General features: G+C 39.5%; 2 protein-coding genes across 9 annotated transcripts in view; one reads left to right on the forward strand and one right to left on the reverse strand.

The window, feature by feature from the left end:
* The window catches only part of LOC143289098 (LIM domain-containing protein unc-97-like), a 46,043-nt gene extending 34,258 nt beyond the window's left edge, over positions 1–11,785 (forward strand). For 4 of the 8 annotated variants that reach the window (XM_076597949.1, XM_076597948.1, XM_076597946.1 and 1 more), the window contains 7 exons: positions 977–1,048; positions 1,818–1,898; positions 3,013–3,163; positions 4,376–4,468; positions 4,935–4,983; positions 6,027–6,102; positions 6,960–11,785. In XM_076597949.1, the coding sequence (XP_076454064.1) occupies positions 977–1,048; positions 1,818–1,898; positions 3,013–3,163; positions 4,376–4,468; positions 4,935–4,983; positions 6,027–6,102; positions 6,960–7,074 (637 nt within the window). In that variant the 3' untranslated portion in view covers positions 7,075–11,785. The remainder of the gene's footprint in view (positions 1–976; positions 1,049–1,817; positions 1,899–3,012; positions 3,164–4,375; positions 4,469–4,934; positions 4,984–6,026; positions 6,103–6,959) is intronic. The other 4 variants (XR_013056187.1, XR_013056186.1, XR_013056188.1 and 1 more) reach the window with 4 other exon arrangements.
* Positions 11,786–13,387: 1,602 nt separating this feature from the next.
* On the reverse strand, positions 13,388–21,386 carry LOC143288853 (aprataxin-like). Its single transcript, XM_076597504.1, has 6 exons — positions 21,216–21,386; positions 20,232–20,350; positions 19,152–19,205; positions 16,817–16,920; positions 16,372–16,453; positions 13,388–13,965 (listed from the first exon to the last, which is right to left on the reverse strand). Exons 1-6 carry the CDS (start codon positions 21,333–21,335, stop codon positions 13,875–13,877), a joined length of 570 nt encoding a protein of 189 aa, XP_076453619.1. The 5' UTR covers positions 21,336–21,386; the 3' UTR covers positions 13,388–13,874.
* Positions 21,387–21,428: the final 42 nt, after the last annotated feature.

Here is a 21,428-nt window from a genome sequence, read left to right on the forward strand (position 1 = left end):
CACACAATCACTTGTCCACCAGCACTTTGGGTTTATGCATTTGGTTGGGCATCTGTGCTTTATTTAAAAACAAAACAGAAAACAAACAGAAAAAACAATATCTGAAGATGTGTAGTCTGTGTGAATCAGTCCACACGTTTTTACTCCGCTTTGAAATGAAACTGCCTGGATAGAAACCTTCCCCCTTTTTTTCCTTCACTTTCTCGATTTTCTTTTCTTTTCCTGAGACTTTTTTTTTTATTGTTGTCAATTTGAACTTTTTGTGTATTATTGAAGATCTCTATGTGCCAGTTTTTATTTCATGTGATAGTTTCAGCAAGTGATTTTCATTTTAAAATTGCTCATTCTGTCTTGTGTTCTATTTCATGTTAGTGTTTTCACTTGCTGGTGGTGTCTGTAGGTGTGTGGCTCTGTGTTCATTCTGCATTCAGAAATAAGCCATATTCTGTGTGTGTGTGTGTGTGTGTGTGTGTGTGTGTGTTTGTGTGTTCCATGAGGATAACAAGATGGTAAAAGAGATGATTGGGTGAGCTTTTAAAAAAAATATTTTGTTCTTTCTCAATACCAACCTACTTGCTAGCTGCACACATGGAAACTGACACCTTGCCCATTTTCTTTTCAATCATGTTCACTCATACACAGTCATTCCTTGAACCACATACATACATTCACCTATCCACACACTTACTCATCCTTGCCCACTGCACATGAGCATAGAACAAACATATCTCTCCCTCCCCTCTTTTCTCTTCCCCCCCTTCTCTCACTCGCTCTCTCTCTCATGAACACTGACAAACAGCAGGACACAATGCTTATCTAATAATCAATATGGTTGACTGTGTATGCATATCTCTCTCTCTCCCTGTCTCTCTCTCTCTCTCTCTCTCTCTCTCTCTCTCTCTCTCTTGTCACGTACGTGCCTCACAACCCCATGTGCCTCTTTTCCAGACTTTTGATGGGGGGTTTTGTGTTGCAGTGCCTTGTGCCGTGAATGCAATGCCAAAGAGAAAGCGAGAGGAACTGGCAAATACGTGTGCCACAAGTGCCAGTGAGTTGTTTCAGCGTAATGAATTCTTGTTCAAATTACTGTACACACTTGTCTACTTGGATACATATTCAAGTCTTGCATGTTTCTTTGTATACCTACAAAGCGTACGGATTGTATCTTGTTCTGAATGTAAAAAAAAAAAATCAATAGCATCAGGCAAGTTTTATCTTTCTGAATATATTCTTTTTAGAAAAAAAAGTTAGTCAGTCTATGTAAATTTTAAAAAAAAGAAAGAAAAAAAAGAAAACTGCAAATGAGAAAGAAAGAATGTACATGAGAATGATGATGTGTTGCCCAACTACAGAGAAAGGCTTTTTTGGAAGGACAGTCAACCTTGCATGTTGATTACTTATATTACACATATTTCATAACACTTGTCATGTATAATTGACATTGTCCATGACATGTATCAGTTTGTATTTAGTTGATCGGCTGATGATGTGCATTTCAAAGAACAGAACCTTGTTTTGAAAAGAAAAAAGATCGTGATTGTACACTTTATCACGAGCAATACTAAATCATTGATTATACATGTGCTCAGAATCATATGCCACAGGGTATGGACATACACCCAGACATGCATTCACATACACATGCATGCACACTGGTGGATATGTTGCACACACACACACAAACACACATTCTCTCTCTCTCTCTCTCTCTCTCTCTCTTTCTCTCTCTATCTCTCTCTCTCTCTTTGTGACACTGTCAGTCATGTGCACACTCAGCCACGATCGTGTCAGAACTGACAGTGCCCGTTGTGTTGCAGTGACCTGATTGAGATCAACGAGCACATCAAGTTCCGTGGAGAGGCCTACCACCCTTACCACTTCAACTGCCATTCTTGCGGGTCAGTACACTGCATCTGTCAGGGCTTCTGATCAGTTAAAAATAAAAGTTAAAAAAAAAATCCTGGGGGCCCCTGACTTCCCTCAGAGAGTCACTCGTACTTTGTGTATTCTGATCAAATTTGCATTGCTACACTCGTACAAAAGCAACCATGCTTTTTAAAATGATCATCCAGGTTTGGGGGCTCAACTAGGTGTGAAGGGAAACAACTCTTCTTCCTAGCAGACAATCCGAATGTCAAACTGACCATTTGTTGCAGGATATTTTCACTTTTTTTTTTATGTGTTTGCTCAAGAAAATTTTTTTAACATCCCAGGGATCCACATGACGAATACGGAGTGCGTCCTTTCCATTTCCAGAGTCTTGGGGACACATTTATTTGTTATCAGAAGCCATCTGTATTACGTGTGTTCAAGATTTTCTCTGTGTGTGGGAACATCTGTATGTGTGAATGTGCATGTTAAATATTAATGAAAAAAAAATCAGAGTGTGTATGTTGCAGTTCACGCTTTAAGCAAGTTCTAGACGTTTCAGAAATGCAGGAATGGAAGATGGTTGACGATGGTAGCATATCTGTTGCACCTGTGAGTGTGTGTGTGGTGGGATTTGAGATATGTAAGAATATGTATTATTGTGTGTTTATTCATTATTTGATTGTTTATTTGTTTACCTTTTTATTATCATTAGTAGAAAATATGGATATTTGCTGCATGTCCCCCCCAAAAAAAAATCTGACAGTAACATTTTTTCCCCAAAACTAGTGGGTGTAAGTGTACTGTTAGATGGCTTTCCAACCATTGCCGAAGACACTTTGTTAAGACTTACAGAAATGCTGCCTAATATGACTGAAGCCACTTTGTGAAAAGCTGGAACTGTCTGAACAGTACCGAAGCCATTTGTAAAAGTCACCAGCAAAATAACTTTGGCAAGACCAATGCACATGCAGGTAAGCACCGACTGTGTATGTTTGCCAAGATGTTCCTGAAAATAATATCATGTCCCTGATTCTGATGTGTGTTGTTCCTGAAAATCAAATTTGGGGGTAGGTATGCTTGAGCAAGTAGAAATTTACTTAGCTCAACAGCATGTGGCCCTGTGTGTGTGTGTGTGTGCAGGGTGGAGCTGAACACTGAGGCCAGGGAGAAGGATGGGGAGCTGTACTGCCTACGTTGCCACGACAAGATGGGCATCCCCATCTGTGGGGCCTGCCGCCGACCCATTGAGGAGAGGGTTGTGCATGCCCTGGGCAAGGCTTGGCATGTGGAGGTGTGTGTGTGTGGAGTGTTTGTTTTGTGTGGATGTGTAGTCAGTGTGTGTGTGCATATGTGTCCAGTCTTTGTTTTGTGTGTGTTGTTGTGTGTCTTTATGGTTAGTGTGGATATGTAGTTGATGTGTGTGTGGAGTCGTGTGTGTGTGGTCAATATGTGTGAGGGGGCCTCAAATGTCACACAAGTCAAATGTATGTGTGTAATCACATGTATGTGATCACGTGTATGTGTGTAGTTGGTTTGTGGGTGTGTAGTCAATGTGTGGGTGTGTAGTCACTGCGCAAGTGTGTATAGTTAATCAGTAATGTGTGTATAGTCAGTGTGTTTGTGTGTGTGTTTGAAATTGGAGGCGTGTTTACTGCATTTGTGTGTGTTTGAATGTAGTAAAGTGCTGTGTAATGTGTGTGTGCATGCGTATGTGAGTAAAAGCATTCTAGTTAAAATCCAATACCTATTGAGAATGTTGCTCATACAGTCTTTATAACTGTGCCTCCTTGCAAGAAAGTTTCAGGGAAGGAACAAAACAGAACTGAAATACATCAGACCAGATGTGACACACAAAATACTTTCTGTGATGGGTTAGGTACAAAATTTTGCCGCACACAAAATTTGTCCTGTAAGTGTAACTGGTTTGGTGCAAAATTAATTTTGTGTCATCCAGTGGTAAAGAGAAGGGTGGAATCAGAACAATGACAACATGAAACATGGTGCATGGGCCACAGAGGAAGTGAGAGGGAAATCATCATCTTTGTTTCCATGCAAGTCTGCAAATGACATATGTTCTTCTGTTTCTTCTTGTTTGTTTTTTTAACATGTAGCTTTCTTCATTAAAAAAACAACAAAACAAACCAACAATAAGAAACAACCTGATATGATAAAAACTAACAAAAACCAGTCTTACCAATTATTTGTGTGTGTATGTGTGTTTTTTGTTTGTTTGTTTTCACAATAAAGGTACAGTTTTAGCATTCTTTTAATGTTTGACAGTGCTAACACAAGTTTCTTTTATTTTAAGGATATTATTGCTTCTGTTTATTGTGCAGCCTTTGTTATGTGTCAGTTTCATTCAATCTCTCTCTCTCTCTCTCTCTCTCTCTCTCTCTCTCTCTCTCTCTCAGCTATCTTGCATGGAGGCCAGAAATAAAGGAACAGTGATTGTCAGAGTGACTGCTCTGACATGAGAGGAAGGCATTGCTTGTTGTTGTTTCAGCACTTTGTGTGCGCCAAGTGTGAGAAGCCCTTCCTGGGAACACGCCACTATGAGAAGAAGGGACTGGCCTACTGTGAGATTCACTACCACCAGGTATGTTGGTTTCTTTCTTGTAAGTTTTTTTCTCAATTTTTAATGATTGGTTTTTATGTGTTTCTTGTTTTTTGGATATTTGGTTTTAACCTTTTAGTTCTAGTTTTGCAAATGTATATTTTTTATTTTTGTTTTTTGTTTTTTGATCAGTATGTTCAGTGGATCAATCATTTGGAAGGTTCATGCAGGAAAATGTGTTTATCCTAATGGAAAACTAGTGCAAAATAAATGTAGCAAAAAAATGTAATGCTTTTTGTTGTCTGTTTCATGAATAATAAGGGACTGTTTCTAAAAGTCATTGTGTGTGCACAAAAATGATAAAACCTTTTGGTTCAACTGAGACGGTCTGATGTTGATGGTCCATTTGTTGGTGAGCATCAGCCTGCAGAACTCACACGAGTTATTCTTTGTGTATAAGTTGATGTTTTCCTTCTGTGTCTTACACTTTTCTGTTGGTGTGTTTCAGTTGTTCGGCAACATCTGCTTTGTCTGCAACAACATCATCAACGGAGATGGTAAGTGCCAGGAAAACAGGCTTTGGTAGTGTACCAGCCGGGCCCCTGTCTCACTGCCTGGGCAGAAAGTGTGAAATGGATTTGGATGTTTTTTGGGTTTTTTTCCTGTTTTGGGGGGGCTAAAACTTTTATGTTTACTTATATCTATGAGTGTGATTTGTTGTTGTTTTGTTGTTGTTGTTTTTAGTGAAGGACCATTTTCCCCTGCCATGTATGATGTAAACAGTCACACTCTTGATTCTGGGAGTGTGCATACTGGGTATATTCCTGTTTCCATCACTCAACAAACACTGACATGGATACAGAATAATAAACTGTGTGTTTCATCGTCTGCATGTGTAAACACATTGCTGGGATCAACTTGCAGTGTATGTTGACTTGGGAGATTGGAAAAATCTCCAACTTGAACCCGCCAGGTGTCAATAGTGGGACTGAACCCAGGATTTCCAGACTGAAAGTCAACGTTCTAACCACACAACATTCATACCCATTGGATTTTAATTCATGAAAGGCAGTGCTGGTTCATGATGTGTACATGGTCTATGTGTTTGTGTGACTACATCATTGCAAAATTTGTTTGTGTGTTGGTGTATTCTGCAGGTCATCTTTGCAACATGTGATGTGATCCTGTGTTACGGTTTTCGTGTGCACATGTGTGAGAGAGAGTGTTTTTGCATATTTCTGCCTCTGTGTGTGTGGCAGAGGGTGAGACCAACAGATTGAAGTGTGGTATGATCTTTTGTTGTGTGAATAGGTTTTATTTTGTGCACATGTCTGAAAAAGTTTGCAGTCATATTTATACCCCCGTGTGTGTGTGTGTGTGTGTGTTTGTGGCAGATGACGTTAACCACAGTACATAACAGTGTAATCCTGTGTTATGTGGGTGTTTTTGTGTATTTTGTTGTTGTTGTTGTTTGTTTGTGCAAATATGTAAGAAATTGTATGTCCATATTTGTTCATGGGTATGTTAGTGTGTGTGTGTCTTTGTATGGTAGAGGGTGTCACCCAACACAGTAAGACTTGGTGTGGTTGCTGTGTTTCAGTGTTCAGTGCCTTCAACAAGTCCTGGTGTGTCCACCATTTTGCCTGCTCCATTTGTGACCGCAAGATGAGTCAGAAGTGAGTCCACCTTATAGTTATACACAGACATATTTTTCTTGAAAATAATTCTTAAGAGCACCCCTGCTACAACAGTATATAATGAAATAAAGTATTGAAGTTTGATTTATCAGAATTTATTGGGAAATAAAAGATGATTAAATGTGCTAAAGAAAACTGTTTAAAATTAATTAATCAGTGTAAGGTATTTCCAGGTTTTTCAAAATACCTTAAAAGAAAGGCACCTAACCCCTGCAGGAAAGTTCAGCTAGTCATTCTCATCCACTGTCAAGATGGTCTCAGTCTTCTCAGTTTAGGTCCTGACAAAGGACTTTGTTTAATTTCACTTGTTGAAAATCAGAGGAAGGGGGAAAATAGATCACAACATGGTATGGTGCTTGGCCACAGGGAGTGAATGGTTTCAACCATTGCAAGCTAAGTGCAAAACATTGAAACAGTTGTTGAAATTGTGTGTGCTCAAAAATGATACATTTTTTCCCCTTGTGACCAACATTGGATGTATATTAATTTTTATTTTTATTGTTTTATTTATTTATTTTTATTTTATTTTATTTTATTTTATTTTATTTTTTATTTTATTTTTTTGTAATCCATGAATTGGTCTTTGGTTTCTTTACTCTGAGTTCTCTACCTATCTGTCTGCCATTCTCAATTCCAAGATCAGAATCAGTTTTGTTGCAGTGGCTAGTTGTTGCCATCACTGTAACTAGTGTAAGGCACTTGGCACAGCACATGAAACTAGTTGATTTTTTTTTTTTTTTTTTTTTTTTTAGATAATGATAATAATAAAACACAACAAGCACACTTACTCATATTTTCCACCCTTTCAAATAATCTTGTGCTTGGGTTTTGTGCAGGACGAAGTTTTTCGAGTTTGACCAGAAACCTGTGTGCAAGAACTGCTATGACAAGTTCCCCCCGGAGCTGAAGAAGCGACTGAAGAAGGCCTACGATGAGCAGGTCCGCAAGTGAGGCAGGGGCAGGCAACAGAAAGGCTCCGACTGCAGCTTCTAGTCTCCCTTGGTCCACTTTTCTTTTTTCTTTTTTTTTTTTTAAATAAAGAAGAAGCTGATTTATAGCTACACAGCATGACCAGAAGGATTGGAAGGAGGGCAAGGAAAATCATGTGTCTGTAAATCATAAAGCTTTAAAATGTCTATCTTATGAACAAAGACGGAATTACTGTTTCAAGTATTGAAGTGAACAACTTTGAAACATCAACAGTGAAATAAGTCATTGAATGACAAACCTTCCCTTTTTGGTTTGATGGATAACTTTTCACAAGCCATTTTAGAGGGTTTTTTTGTTTTTTTCCCCAGTTGGGAACTGGCCTGTAAAAAAAAAAGAAGAAAAAAAAAAATCTGAAACGTGTTGAGAAGAAAAAAACTTTGTTTTTTTGTTTGTGTTTTTTTGTTTGTTTTTCGTGTGTCTTTTTGTTGTTGACCAGGCATTAATCAGGAAATCTAAGCATTGGATAGAAAAAGTCTGAGCTGACGCCAGAGTTTAGACAAAGCGCAGAGTGAGAGGAGGGTAAACCATAGCGATGTTACTTGATGACACTGGACTGTTAACGCCTGTAGCCAGCACAATTGGTCTGCGACTTTGGTTATATATATTTTTTCTGTAACCGCAACTATTTATTATTGTTCATTCATTATTAATAGTGCCACCATGACTGTGAGAAACAAGTGTTTTTCTATAAAGAATGACTGACTTTTTTTTCTTTTTTTTTTCATGTCTGATTTCTGTACTGTCTAAATGCTTGGTCAGTGTTTTTGCTATATCGGGTACATTAATTCATGTCAGTGTTGGTTGCTTTTTGTGATGAATATCTGTTGATTTCATTAGTGCCTTCGTTTTGAATAATAGCCTGTAGCGGTTGTGTCATAGAGGAATGTTGACATTACACATGATGCGAACAAATGGATTAAAACATGTACCAGGTAAGTAGGTTGCCCTTATGCTCATAATAAACATGAAATATGTACATATGGTTTCTGCTTCTCATACAGAGAGTATCAGTTCATTGTCACAACAGAGTTTATCTTTGTTATAGTTAGCATCTATAGTTGTTTGATATTTTATATTTCATGTTTGAGTCACAGCATGTCTGCTACACCAACATTATGCATCTGTACTTTATTTTTTGATTATTTTTTTTTTTTTAATTATAAGATCAAATGAAACATGTTTTATTTATCTGTATGCTTTTTATCGATATTTTTAGCACAAGTTTTTATTACATGGATGGAAAATGTAAATTGCGTTTCAGAGAATATTTTTAATACTTTTTTAAAAAGTTATCTTGTTTTTATCTTGGGTTGTTTTTTTTCGCCTTAAATGCTTGTCTCTTATTTCCCATAATGCCCATTATGAATAAATCTTTTTTCTTACTTTCTGTGTTTTTCTTCTTTTATTTTTTTCTTACATTTTTTTCCTTTCAATCCTTTTTATCTTACAGTCTGTATGTCCAGTCATAGTGCTGCCAGCTTTGAGCAGATCTGTTTGCAATTCATCCCTTTATTTGGTGCTACATTATACCAGTGGTTTCATGCATGGAAACAGTTTCTGTTACGTGTTGCTTAAATGTGCTTGGATTTTTAAACTTTACGTTTTTCACCTCATATATGTGTTCAGGTTTTTGAATTGAGATATTTTTATGTATGTTGATTTTAGATTATAGTGGTTTTGGCAGGATGATTATATTATTGAGAGAAATATACTGATCAGTGAAAAATAATATTCTATTTCAAAGTCCCATTTAGTGTTTCCCTAACAAAAGTTGTATCTTATATACAGTGTCCTTTACTCTGTCCATTTCCCTGTGTGTGCTGTTGACTTAAAACTATACATATGCATGGTTATTGTTTTTCTGTCGTTAATCCGTTATTCTTGTTGAAAGTATCATTCTTGGCAATAATATAATCTTATAATCTGTTTCGCTTCATGATGACTACATGGAAGTGCATTTAGAAATGATTTCAAACAATTTTCTCCACGATTTCTTGGATCTTGACAAGACTTTCCCCAATGAGGACACATTGTGATATATACCCAGCTGTCTTTTATTGACTGAAATGTGGTTGATTTTGTCAGGGAATTTTCCACCCATAGAAAAAGATGAATTTTTAATGCACTTTGAATATGCAGTGGTAGCACAGTTTTATTAAGTTACATTTTCATTTAGAATCTGTTGATGGGTGGAAGAACAGAGCGGTTAAAGTGTTGGGCTTTCAATCTGAGGGTCCTGAGTTTTAATCCTGGTTCTGGTGACCAGAGTGGACATTTTCCCAAAGGTTATAGTGACCAGAGTGGACATTTTCCCCAGGTTCTGGTGACCAGAGTTGACATTTTCCCCAGGTTATGGTGACCAGAGTGGACATTTTCCCCAGGTTATGGTTACATTTTCCCCAGGTTATGGTGACCAGAGTGGACATTTTCCCCAGGTTATGGTAACCAGAGTGGACATTTTCCCCAGGTTCTGGTGACCAGAGTGGACATTTTCCCCAGGTTATGGTAACCAGAGTGGACATTTTCCCCAGGTTATGGTAACCAGAGTGGACATTTTCCCCAGGTTCTGGTGACCAGAGTGGACATTTTCCCCAGGTTATGGTGACCAGAGTGGACATTTTCCCCAGGTTCTGGTGACCAGAGTGGACATTTTCCCCAATCCCCCACGTCAACAAATGTGCAGATCTGAGAGTGCCTGAACCTCCTTTGTGTATGCACACATGCTGAAAATCAAATGTGCGTGATAAAGATCCCATCATCAATGTCCATGTTTGGTGAGTTATGGAAACAAGAACATGCAACATGCATACCCCTGAAAATAGAGTATAGCTGCCTACATGGTGGGAAAAAACGGTTGTTCACATCAAAGCTCTCACATGCATGTATTTGAGTGAATGCAGGAATTGTAGCCCACAAACACATAACATAATTCAGCACTTGGAACCAGTCTGGCTTTACATTTTTGGCAGACAAAAAACGTGGCCAAAAATATATGCAAAACTGAACAGTATTGAAACACAATAAAATCATAACTTGTGAATGGAAAAAGATGTCCCCTATAAACGTCTATCGTATAATAGTACTCTGACTGTTCTCTCTCATTTAGAAAAATAAAATAAAATAATAAAAAATTCAGCTCTGTCTTGGAATGCCTATGATGACTGAAGTGGAACGGCATTCCATGCAGCCACCATGAATGAAGTAAAGCTGACAAGGGTTAAATACATTGTTTTACTTTTCTTTTCACAACAGAATTCACTATGTGAAATTTATGCTGATCGCTGCAATGCAGCAACTTTTTTTTTTCTTTTTTGTCTGTGTGCAAGTGTACTAGTTTCACTAATTGGATTTTTTTACAGAATGTTACCATGGTTTATTGATGTGGGTTCTTTTACATCACAAAGTGGCGCTGAATTGGCAAGGCGCTCTGATCCAGTGGTCAGGGTTCAGTCTGCCATTTTGGCCTGGTGTTGTGTCCTTGGAAAAGGCACTTTACTCCTGTTGTTTGTCACTCCATCCTAGTATGACTGATTATGTTGGGGAATTATGAGGATTGGACCCCGTCTTCCTATTCTGGGCCAAGGGCATGGTGGATATGAATTCACTGTCCTGATGGCTGTAAAAAGCTATGTGACCTTTAACAATACAGTGGATGCTGCTCATGTGACCTCAGTTCAGTATCTCATCTAAAAGACTAGCACCCAGATGACCACTCGGGTTGAGGGGTCCAGTGTGGGGACTTGAATCTGTTGACTCTAGCATCCCAGGTGGGCACATTACTGTTCAACTTTGTCATTGGAAGGAGTGGTCCGGAGTCCTCCTGAATGCCTTCCCCACACTGATCTGGCCTGAGGAGACAGAGCAAGAGTTCCTCCATACTTTTTTCATTGTCTGGGCCTAGTGGGTAGGCTGCGCAAGTCAAGAGATGCCTTCTTATAGGACTGGGTCACCAAAACGACACACACCAAGTTTGTAAATCTTGTCAGATGTGTGTGAATCATGACATTTATATTTTTTAGGTTGGGGTTGTTTTTAGCTTTGGTAGACATGCATCACAAGTGGGGTGTTGGCGTGGGTTTTTTTTGGTTATTTTTTTTTATAGTTTTTAGAAACATATAACTGGTTTTATTCATTTTGAAATCAATATTGGTAGTGTGTTTTTTTGTTGTTTTTTTTTAGCTGGTAATGCAATATTGCATTTTTTTCAAAATCAGTGTGAAGATACATGTAAGAAACATGAAAATGCTCCAAAATGGGCCATTACTATGTCAGGAGCAACAGAGATGGGGTTAGGGGGTTAAGAAAAAGAAATAAAATATATATTCCTGACAAACTTGATCATTGTAAGTCACATTTAATTTCACAGGTCACTGTGAAAGCATATTGCTTTCATACTTGTCATTTGATAAAGATGAGTGAACTAGTTGTTTCTCTTCAATAACGAACACTGTCATTAGAATCGGATGAATGAAGTTGAATTTGTGCTTTTAACCAACACCCCCCACCCCCTTCCATCCCCTTCCCAGCTTCTGTATTTCTTTGACTGTTACTTAATATAGTCCTTGCCCTTCAGTGTGGAACTGTTAGCATATGATATACTGTATAGTTAGTTATGTTGTGACCATTATATTAAATGCTGATGTACTGTTCTGAATAAAGGCTTGGAAAATGAGGTATCTGTGTTTGTGTGCACAATGTGTACTGTGTAGTCCTTTTCAAAGACGTGTGGACACAATGCTTTTTGAGTGTTCAACCCAATGGTAGGCTTTCCAAGGCCTGAGGTCAGGAATTTGCTCCTTTTTTTTTTTCTTTTTTCTAACAGCGTATGTGGTTCAGTGTATATAGATCAGTCAACATGCTTTGACACCCCCTTTCTCCTTGAAACTAAAACTGACACTTCCAGTCATGTCAAAAAGCAAAAAACCATGCACACACCAACCAAAGTATCCCAATTTGTATATTCCTGATTTGCTTAAAATCACCTATTCCCAGTTCACTTAATCACAAAATTAGTGATCCTGATTTGTCTTATTTCCAGTTCGCCTATGCTCTGTCTGCGAGTGTTTTAAAAACCAACCAAAAAACCTCTCTTTCTTCATTGGCCTATGTGTGTACATGTATGTGTTTCTGTGTGCAAGTTGTTTTTTTTAAACCAACATAAAAACCTCTCTTCTTTGGACTGTGTGTGTGCATGTATGTATTTCTGTGTGCAAGTGTTTTAAAACCAACCAAACAACCTCACTTTCTTCATTAGACTATGTGTGTACATGTACGTGTTTCTGTGTGTTGAGTATTTTAAAACCAACCAAACAACCTCACTTTCTTTATTGGACTACATGTGTACATGTACGTGTATCTATGTGTGAGTATTTTAAAAACCAACAAAAACCCCTCACTTTCTTCTTTGGATTGTGTGTGTGCTTGTACATACATGTATGTGTTAGAGGGAGAGCAAGGCTTAACCGGAATGGAAGGTGAAACGGGACAAAGAATCAAACACACAAGAGGCCATAGAGGGTGGTGGCATTATCAAAGAACGGGGGAAACAAGAGTAGGCAAAATGGGAATAGGCAAATCAGACCTGACTCCCACACCACCAGTTATCAGCCGTGACAGTAAGAGGAGATAGTCAAGCAAGTCAGTGAGAAGTGTGTGGTGATGGTTGACAACCAACCCTCCTAGGAGGGTCCCTGTTTGTCTGTCCTTCTTGCATCCCTCACACGCATGAGATGCAAGACTCAAACAATTATCTCCAACTTTCCCCTCAACTAAGACTGGACATGTTTTTACTACAAGAGCAGTTCCAAGCTTTGGCAAAAACTGGTATGTTACTGTATTACTTATTGTTGCAACATATTTCTTCGTGTAAAAATCGACAGTAAAGCTTTGCCAATCACACAGGTTATGACAATTTGATACAAAGCACTGACAGAGAGAGCTGGGGATTGGGATAGTGTTGGTCCTTGACAACAGGCAATGTGACAGAAAAACAAATGAATGGACAAGGGAAGTTAGTTAACCTCATTGGGTTGGCAAAGTGGAGTTGGCTCCCTTAGATTTTGCTCAGCAAACAAAAAAAGTGTGTTGACATTACAGACGTGGCAGCATCAGAAGACGATCAAGACTATCAGTCTATGCTGTGTGTGTTTCCTTTCTAAAAAGAAAAAAACAAAACAAACAAAAACTGCATTCAATATCTGAGTGTTAATGTTCCGTTTTGTGTTTCTGGTTTTCAAAAGACTCCACAAAACAAATTGCTAATGTTTTTTTAATTATCTTTTTTCACACAGACACACACATCATGTAAACTGAGTCAAGCAGTCTTTCGTTCTTTTTGTTTTTCAAAAATCATTTATCGCTTATCCAAGTCCTTGCTTCTGTGTAACAACAGACCAGATTTTACTGTTGAAAATATGAAGACATATAGGCACACAGGTGTAAATGCACATTCAAACACACACACACACACACACAAACCTCTTTACCATTTGCACAAATACTGATTTCCTGACCAACACTGCAGGTGGCTGTCAGCCTCGTTGACACCAGCCAGGATATGAGATTTCAGCCTTGTCCGGTTGTCTCAAACATAAACAGATCCCACATAGCAGTATCTTCATCAACCCCCATGATCTATCGTCATGGAAATAAAGTAAACAAAATGTCCCAAAATCTGGTGCACCAAAGCTTAGAAGTAACTTTCACACACTTTAGAGTTGCAGGTTTCACCAGGTCAGGCCTATGGTCCTCTTGAAGCACAGCTATGATTTTGCCGCTTTGGTGACGTTGTGGAAGACGATGTGAGATTTGAGGGCAGGCATTGTGGAGAAGGCCTTCTTGCATACATGGCACCTGTCATGACAAGTTCTCAAACTTGAAACATCGTCCCTGTATGGGAAACAAAAGGGTGTCTACAATATGTGCGCACATTCACACAAACAAAACCCAGCGTGTTTTATGTATGTTTGTTATACAAGTGTGTGAAGCAGAGATACAATATAGTATGTACTTCTATGTGTGTGAATGTGTGTGTACATGCAAGGAGCATGCACACATCCACATGTGTCCGTGTGTCTGAGAGCAGCCATCCTGACCCCAGACACAGAGGTGCTCGCAAAAGCCACCCTTCACAGCATCTTCACCATCCTGATGAAGTCCCAGCTTCGCTGGGCTGGACACGTGGCACGCATGCCAAACCATCGGCTGCCCAAAAGGCTCTTCTATGGCGAGCTGCAACAAGGGAAGAGATCACACGGAGGTCAGAAGAAGCGCTTCAGAGATACTCTGAAAGTCTCTCTGAAAGCGTTTGATATCAACCCTGACTCCTGGGAGGAATCTGCAGTGGACCGTGACAAATGGCGCGCTGCTGTGCACAAAGGCGCCAAGTTGTGCGAGACCAACAGGACTGCTGCAGCTGTTCAGAAGAGGCAGGCCAGAAAGTCACGGGCAAACAAGCTCCCTGACAATGGTATGCCTGTCTTTGTCTGCCCCAACTGTCAGCGAACATTTCGTGCGCAGATTGGACTATTCAGCCATCTGCGCATTCACAGATAGATTCATGAGCATCCTTCCCCCCACCCCACCACCACCCTCCCCCCATCCCCCAGCTGGATGACAACGATGGTCATCATCGATCTTGATGGACACACCACCACATGCAAGGTGCATGCACACATCCACATGTGTCCGTGTGTCTGAGAGTATGTACATGACTAAGTTTATCTCTGTGAGGATATCTTTGTCACCATGTGTGTGTGTACAAGTGCATAAGACAGGACTCCAAACAGATGCACAAACTGTGAGTCTGATACACTGGAATTCAAAATCTTCTGACTTGCCTTCAACTTTTTGCACATGATTCCCTCTTTGAATTTTCATTCTCCAATTTCAGTTCCCTCTAAATGCCTAAGCTGTGCATGAAGGCTTACAGGTGGTTTTTTTGTTTTTTTTTTTTTTGTTTTTTCCACTTCTCCCCTCTCCCTCCAAACACTCTCATTGATCTGATATTGTATGTGTGGCTGTGTGCACTCGTGCACACAATCTATGCTGTCTGTAGCCTGCCAAGAATGAAACCAAGAGGTATTCCTTTTCCAAACTGAGGGTTGGGATACCCTCTCACCACAGGTGTGAATCAACCCCATTCAGTAAATTTATAAAGTTGGGAACGATGATGTGATATACCTTTCAGACCTATTCATCCATATAATTTCACTGTGTTTTGTACACATTTTTATAAAACATATTATGAATAAGGAACACAGAGTTTAAAAAAAAAATGCTACCAGTAAAATACAATCAAAGTGATCAAAGAATGACACATTAGTGGCCTTGCGCACTAGAACAGTGGACTTATGGTAGTTGTCTTGATGTGCCAACACAACTGGCCATGCAATAATGCATGACCAGTGAATGATGACTCTCACAATTAAAGGAAATCTTTTTCCTAAAATTACATTTATCTAACATACTTACTGTGACCCACTAGTGCAGACTCCGGCAGGGAGTCCGATTCCTGTCCTGTGCAAACTACTATCCGCCTATGCGGTGAAAATGAAAGTAGCTACGGCTGATAACCTCCCGGAAGTAGGTTACCTCCCCTCTGTATCCCTCACTAGCTCCCTCTTTTTCCAGCAGCCATCCTGACTCCTGATCCTGTGCTCTTCATACGGCTAAGTTTTCATTCCCCTTGATCAACATGCCTTTCCTCTTAAGCACAGGGGGAACGCAATTTTTACCCAGGCTTTCTGCTACTGGTGAGGAGAGGGAGGGATGGACCTTGGGTTGAGCAAGTCAGAAGTGTACCCCATGCCCAGCGTGGGGCCTGACTGTCTCCTGCCCGATGGACAATCACCCAAAATTTCACTATTTCTTGACAAATTCATTTTGAAACGACACACATGCCAAAGCGGAGCGAAAACAGTGAGGCTGCTGGCTGAGAACAGCAACAACAACAACAACAAAAATAGAGGCAAGATTGCAGGAATTTCTTCCCCACTATTGCAGAGAGTCAGTTCAAGAACTGCGGAGAAAAACACATGCTCACTGCAGCTAACCTAAGGTAGAATTCTGCATTGCTCACTTTAACTTAGCCCCATGACTGTTAGGAGAAAGCACAATCTTTTCAAAGAATAAACTTGTTTTTGTGGAAGAGTCCACCAAAAGCATTTTCAGAGTATACACGTGTGACCTATGAATCACTTTGAGTGCAGATATCATGAGCAGATATTTGTACTGAACCTCATTAGAACTGTGTCTCACCTTAAGTCTTTCTTCAGCATCTCATTGGACTGTTGTTCACTTAGTTCCACTTTCCCTGTCTTCTCCAGCTGACGGATAATTTCTGAAAAAGAACAATGCTATGAGGTAATGCTCCTTGAATATTAATCGTAAGTATAAATATCACACATACTGACATTGTGGATACTGCTGAAACATAAGATATTTACGGAAATCTCAATGAAACATGAATACACACAAACGTGTGTGTGTGCATGTGTGTGTGTGTGTGTGTGTGTGTGTGTGCATGCATGCGTACGTACCAAGTGAACCAGATCAGAGAAATAATAACTTGAAACTACAAAAAGTGACTCTCTCCAGTTTGTACCTCTCTCTCCTCCTCTCCCTCACTCACACACACACACACACACACACACACACACACTCACACACAATTACTACCACTACAAGACATACAGCAACATACCCGAGGAGTCTACAAAGTAAGAAGTTGTGAAGGAATTCCAGTGTTTCTTGGTTTTCAGACATGGACTGTTGAAATCTTGGCTGATGACGTGCATGTGTAGATGACTGGAAAACATAGCATAAGCGGAAATAAACCAAAAAAAGCAAGACATTAACTTCTGCAGCACTGTTCAATTTGGACTTTATACCCCAAACATGTTTGTATTTTTAAAACAAAAAAATTTGGCATTAACATTTGCAGCACTGCTGAGTTGTCGGCTTGAGTGGGGTCTCAACTGATCTAAGAGTATTATTATTAATAATAATAGTAATAATAATGGACATTTATATTACGCATTTGTTCAGAAATACTGCTCAAAGCGCTTTACATTTCATTCCCCACTCCCCACCTCCCCATCAATACTCCCCTCCACCCCCTACCCCAATCCACTCATACACACATGGAAGCATGCAAAAAACTCACGCAACTGAACACTGGAAACTACCCACCCACCTATGACGCCCTCCAGAAAACGCATCCCAGCAACTCACACTCAGGCACACGAATACACGGACACTCACCAACGCACCCCACACACACGCGGCAAACAGCCTCTCCACAATAAAACATGCATCCAAAATCACATCCAGATCACACCAAGATTTAAAAAACTACAACAACCCCCCCCTGCAAAACTGGTGTTACTGCTGTTGGAAAAGATGTGTTTTCAGAGCAGACTTAAAAGATTTCAGTATTTAGGACTTTTTTTCATGACCATGATTCATGAAAGGAAAATGTTAATGTTTCTCTCACAATAATTATCATGTGGCCTTTCATGCCCAGTTCTCATGGTAACCTCAGTTTCAATGCCCCTCCACTTCCGTGCTTGGGGTGAGTCTTGTCAAGGTCTTCAGTGTCAGGAGATTCATGAGGAAATGTTGTTGGAGGGATGTGGTTGTGGTCTCTACTCTAGGGGGGGGGGCATTCGCTCAATCTGGATCTGTGACTAAGCCACGGTTGTTGCCAGTGGAGTCTTAGCTGATGATGTCCCAAGTACATTAAATCAGAACTGGCATTACTAAACACCACTGGGGGTGACTCAGCAACAGTGCAGGGTCTCCTCTAGTGTGTGGCCTCCTGACAACCTGACAACAACCTGGGTCTGCGACAGACGAACTAGGGTGTGGCCGTGTATGAGGCACTCAAAATGAGTAGTGTGGGAGTAATACCACTGAAACAGTGCTGAACATGGGGCCGTCTAGAGAAATCTTCACCAGTCTAAAAACTGCGTTCTCATCAGGGAGACTGGCCTGAAACATCTAGCTCTCCCTGGGGAGGGCAGCAAAAATGACTCTCCCCACAGAGAGTGACACATATCAATGGACTCTGCACCGCCCTATCCTGAAAGAAACTATTGATTCTTTTTTTTTTTTTCTTCTTTTTTCTCTGAGTTTTTAACCTGGCCTGCATACTAGCTTCAGAGAATTACCCTATTTTCAGCAAGTCAAGCAATGGCAGTGATAAATAATATCAGTCACCATGATGATGATGATAATAATAATGTGAGCTTAATGCTAATTCTGTGACTATAAAAGCATTTAACTACACATACAGTGTGAATAAGGTACAAGGAAAGAAAAACACATTAAAATACTCTTTTACAAAAAGAACAGTAGAAATGCATGCACAAACACAAAGACGGTATTGGAGGGGAGTTTGGTGTGATGGGTGGTCAGTATAGTTTCAGATACCGTTTGAACAAGCAGGTTTTAAGATAAGATTTCAAAGGTTTAACAGTCAACAGTAATTACAGTGTTATATTTGACATATTGTCATACAGTTCTAGTTTCTCAAGGAGGCATCACTGCCGTTCAGACAAATCCCTAGTTTTATGCTACATCATACCTGCTAGGCAGATGCCTGACCAGCAGTGTAACCCAACAATTATCAAAACAACATGTGCATTAGCACATGTTCTCTCTGTTTCTCCGAATCCTTCTCCCAAGGCCAAAGTCACGTTTTTACACAAATACATCATTTTAACAATCATGGGATTAAAAACAACAACAACAACAACAACAACAACACCAACAACAGCAACAACAAAAACCCACCAAGATATGTGCAGTGTTAAGAAAGGATTAACATTATAATCTACAGCACACTTAAATCAAGTCAAAACCAATATTAATGTAATCTTGTCCTCTTCAGCAATAATAAAGAATTAACATCATTATAATTTACAGCATATATATATATATATATATATATATGTTATCTTGTCCTAGAGCTTTAGCGACAGTTGTTTTTAAAAGTACCACACAGTTTTTCCCGAGAGTTTGTGCACATCGCTCACCTCATGCTTGGAACAGCGTGGTAACCAAACCTGAACTGTAGTTCTCTGTTGGCTCTGCAGTTAGGACAAAACAAAAAAGAAAAAAAAAAAATATATATACATTAAGCCCCTCCCAAATTATCATCACTTAATCCGTATCGTATTGAATTGTATACATACTGTACTGTACTGTACTGTACTGTACTACTGTGCTGTGAGTGTAGACAAAGGCATCACAACAGGACTGTGTGGAATTTTTAGGGACATTATATCTTACACAGTTCGCTGCTCCTTATATATATATATATATATATATATATATATATATATATATATATATATATATATATATATATATATATAGTTACAGTTATAGTTATATAGACATACTGAATTTGAATACAATCTATCTATTTTAATGGGAAGAAATAAAACAAGAAAAAAATATACTGCCAGTGGGATTTTTTTCCCCTAAAATCTGACATTTATCTTCTTTAGATCAAAATTGAAAACTGAAAACTGAATAGTCTGATTTACTCAACGAAACCTATAATCTATTATATGTTGCGGTTCTCATCCAGAATGCTTTATGGTCCTCTGTCACAAGCAGATGTCCCGATGCCATGCACTGTGCACTGGTATTCAAACATTACAGTTTATACACTTTGTATTGTATTATTGTATTGTATTAATCTTTTGTCACAACAGATTTCTCTGTGTGAAACTCGGGCTGCTCTCCCCAGGGAAAGTGCATCACTACACTGAGAGTGCCACCCTTTTTTTTTTTTTCTTTTTTTTTTTCTACTTGCAATTTTAATTGTTTTCCTACTGACATGGACTTTTCTACAGAATTCTGCCAGCGACAACCCTTTCGTTGCCATAGGTTCTTTTACATGCACTAAGTGCATGCTGCACACAAGACCTCAGTTTATCATCTCATCTCACCGCTCAGGGTTAAATGGAGGGGGTGAAAATACTGGCGACTGTGCCAGGATTCAAACTAGTGTGCTCAGATTCACTCGCTTCCTATAGGCAGATGTGTTACCTCAAAGCCAACACAACAATGTGACCTAAGTCGTCATTCTGCAACAGAGCACAAACCTCTCGGCTATCTCTTCCCCTTTCTTCTGAATGTGATGAAGGAGGTCCAGGTGACTGCTGTCCAGACGCTTCAGGCTTGCGATCTTCTCCCTTGGCAACACCAGAAAGTGGAACTTGGCCTGTATAGATGTCAATTACCATACATTATGTTTAGAGTTCTCTCTCTTTCTCTTCCTCTCCCTCCTTCACACACACATATACACACACGCAGAAGAGAAAGAGAGAAAAAAGGGGGCGGGCCGAGGGAGGGAGGGGGGGAGGGCAGAGAAAAAGGCAGAGGCAGAGAGAGAGGTAGGGGCAGAGAGAGACAGGGACAGAAAGACATTAAATTGAAGATTATTACTACTACTACTACCACTGCTGCTACTGCTATTATTATGACTACAAATTATACTACTACTACTGCAACACACACACACAAACTTTGTTTTCCTTCTTGTTAAGCTTGGGGCAAAATCTGCTCATTCTTGAACATTTCAGAACTTTGTGCACCAGCAATGTTTCCCCTTGGTCATAGACACTTATACAAGGCTTGGCAAAAGAAAGACTAAATGCCCATAAACATAAGATACCGTGCATAGTATTTGCACTTAAATTGTGTAGAAATTTCAACACCATGAAAGAATTTGAGGCTTGTGGTTTTTTTGTGGTTTGTGTGTGTTTAGTGTAGGATCTAGGAGTGAGACTGAGATTGCACATATATATCAAACACACACGTTTTTTCTTTGTCTTTTTTGTTTGCTTGTTTGTTTTGGTCAATGTATGGTACAGTCTGTGTGTGTCTGACTGTGGGGGGGAGAGAGACTAGAGAGAGAGAGAGAGAGAGTCTGTGTACGTGGTGAATTCTGGAATTACTAGTCCAAAAAGGAAAAAAAAAATCTGGAAACAACACAGCATTTTTTTCCTCCTTTTTTTTCTGTTGACAACGTTTTTAAAGTTATCTTCTGTCCAGCACACAGCAGTCATTTTGATCTTGTCACTTACTTTTGGATATTTGTCTTTGATTATCACGACTTTATCATCCGCGGTGACCCTCAATTCAGGATCATCCATGGATGCCAAAAGCCCCATACTCCAGTGTCCTCGTGGGGACTTTCCAGACATTTTCCGAGCCAGAAATCTTGTGCCAAAAGTTGATGCAGCTATTTCAAGCAGAAAGCGAAACAGAGATGAATGGGACATCACTCTCTACAGCAT

Source organism: Babylonia areolata, chromosome 13 (assembly GCF_041734735.1).
Source record: "Babylonia areolata isolate BAREFJ2019XMU chromosome 13, ASM4173473v1, whole genome shotgun sequence".
In the NCBI taxonomy this organism is placed as follows: domain Eukaryota; kingdom Metazoa; phylum Mollusca; class Gastropoda; order Neogastropoda; family Buccinidae; genus Babylonia; species Babylonia areolata.

Bases quoted from the DNA above. Each gene is read 5' to 3' on its own strand.
- LOC143288853 (XM_076597504.1), bottom strand. From the start codon at position 21,335: ATGTCTGGAAAGTCCCCACGAGGACACTGGAGTATGGGGCTTTTGGCA. The intron at 20,351-21,215 runs GTAAGTGACAAG...ACATCTATACAG, and splicing joins TCAAAGACAAATATCCAAAA to GCCAAGTTCCACTTTCTGGT. The intron at 16,454-16,816 runs GTATGTTGCTGT...GTTCTTTTTCAG, and splicing joins TTACTTTGTAGACTCCTCGG to AAATTATCCGTCAGCTGGAG.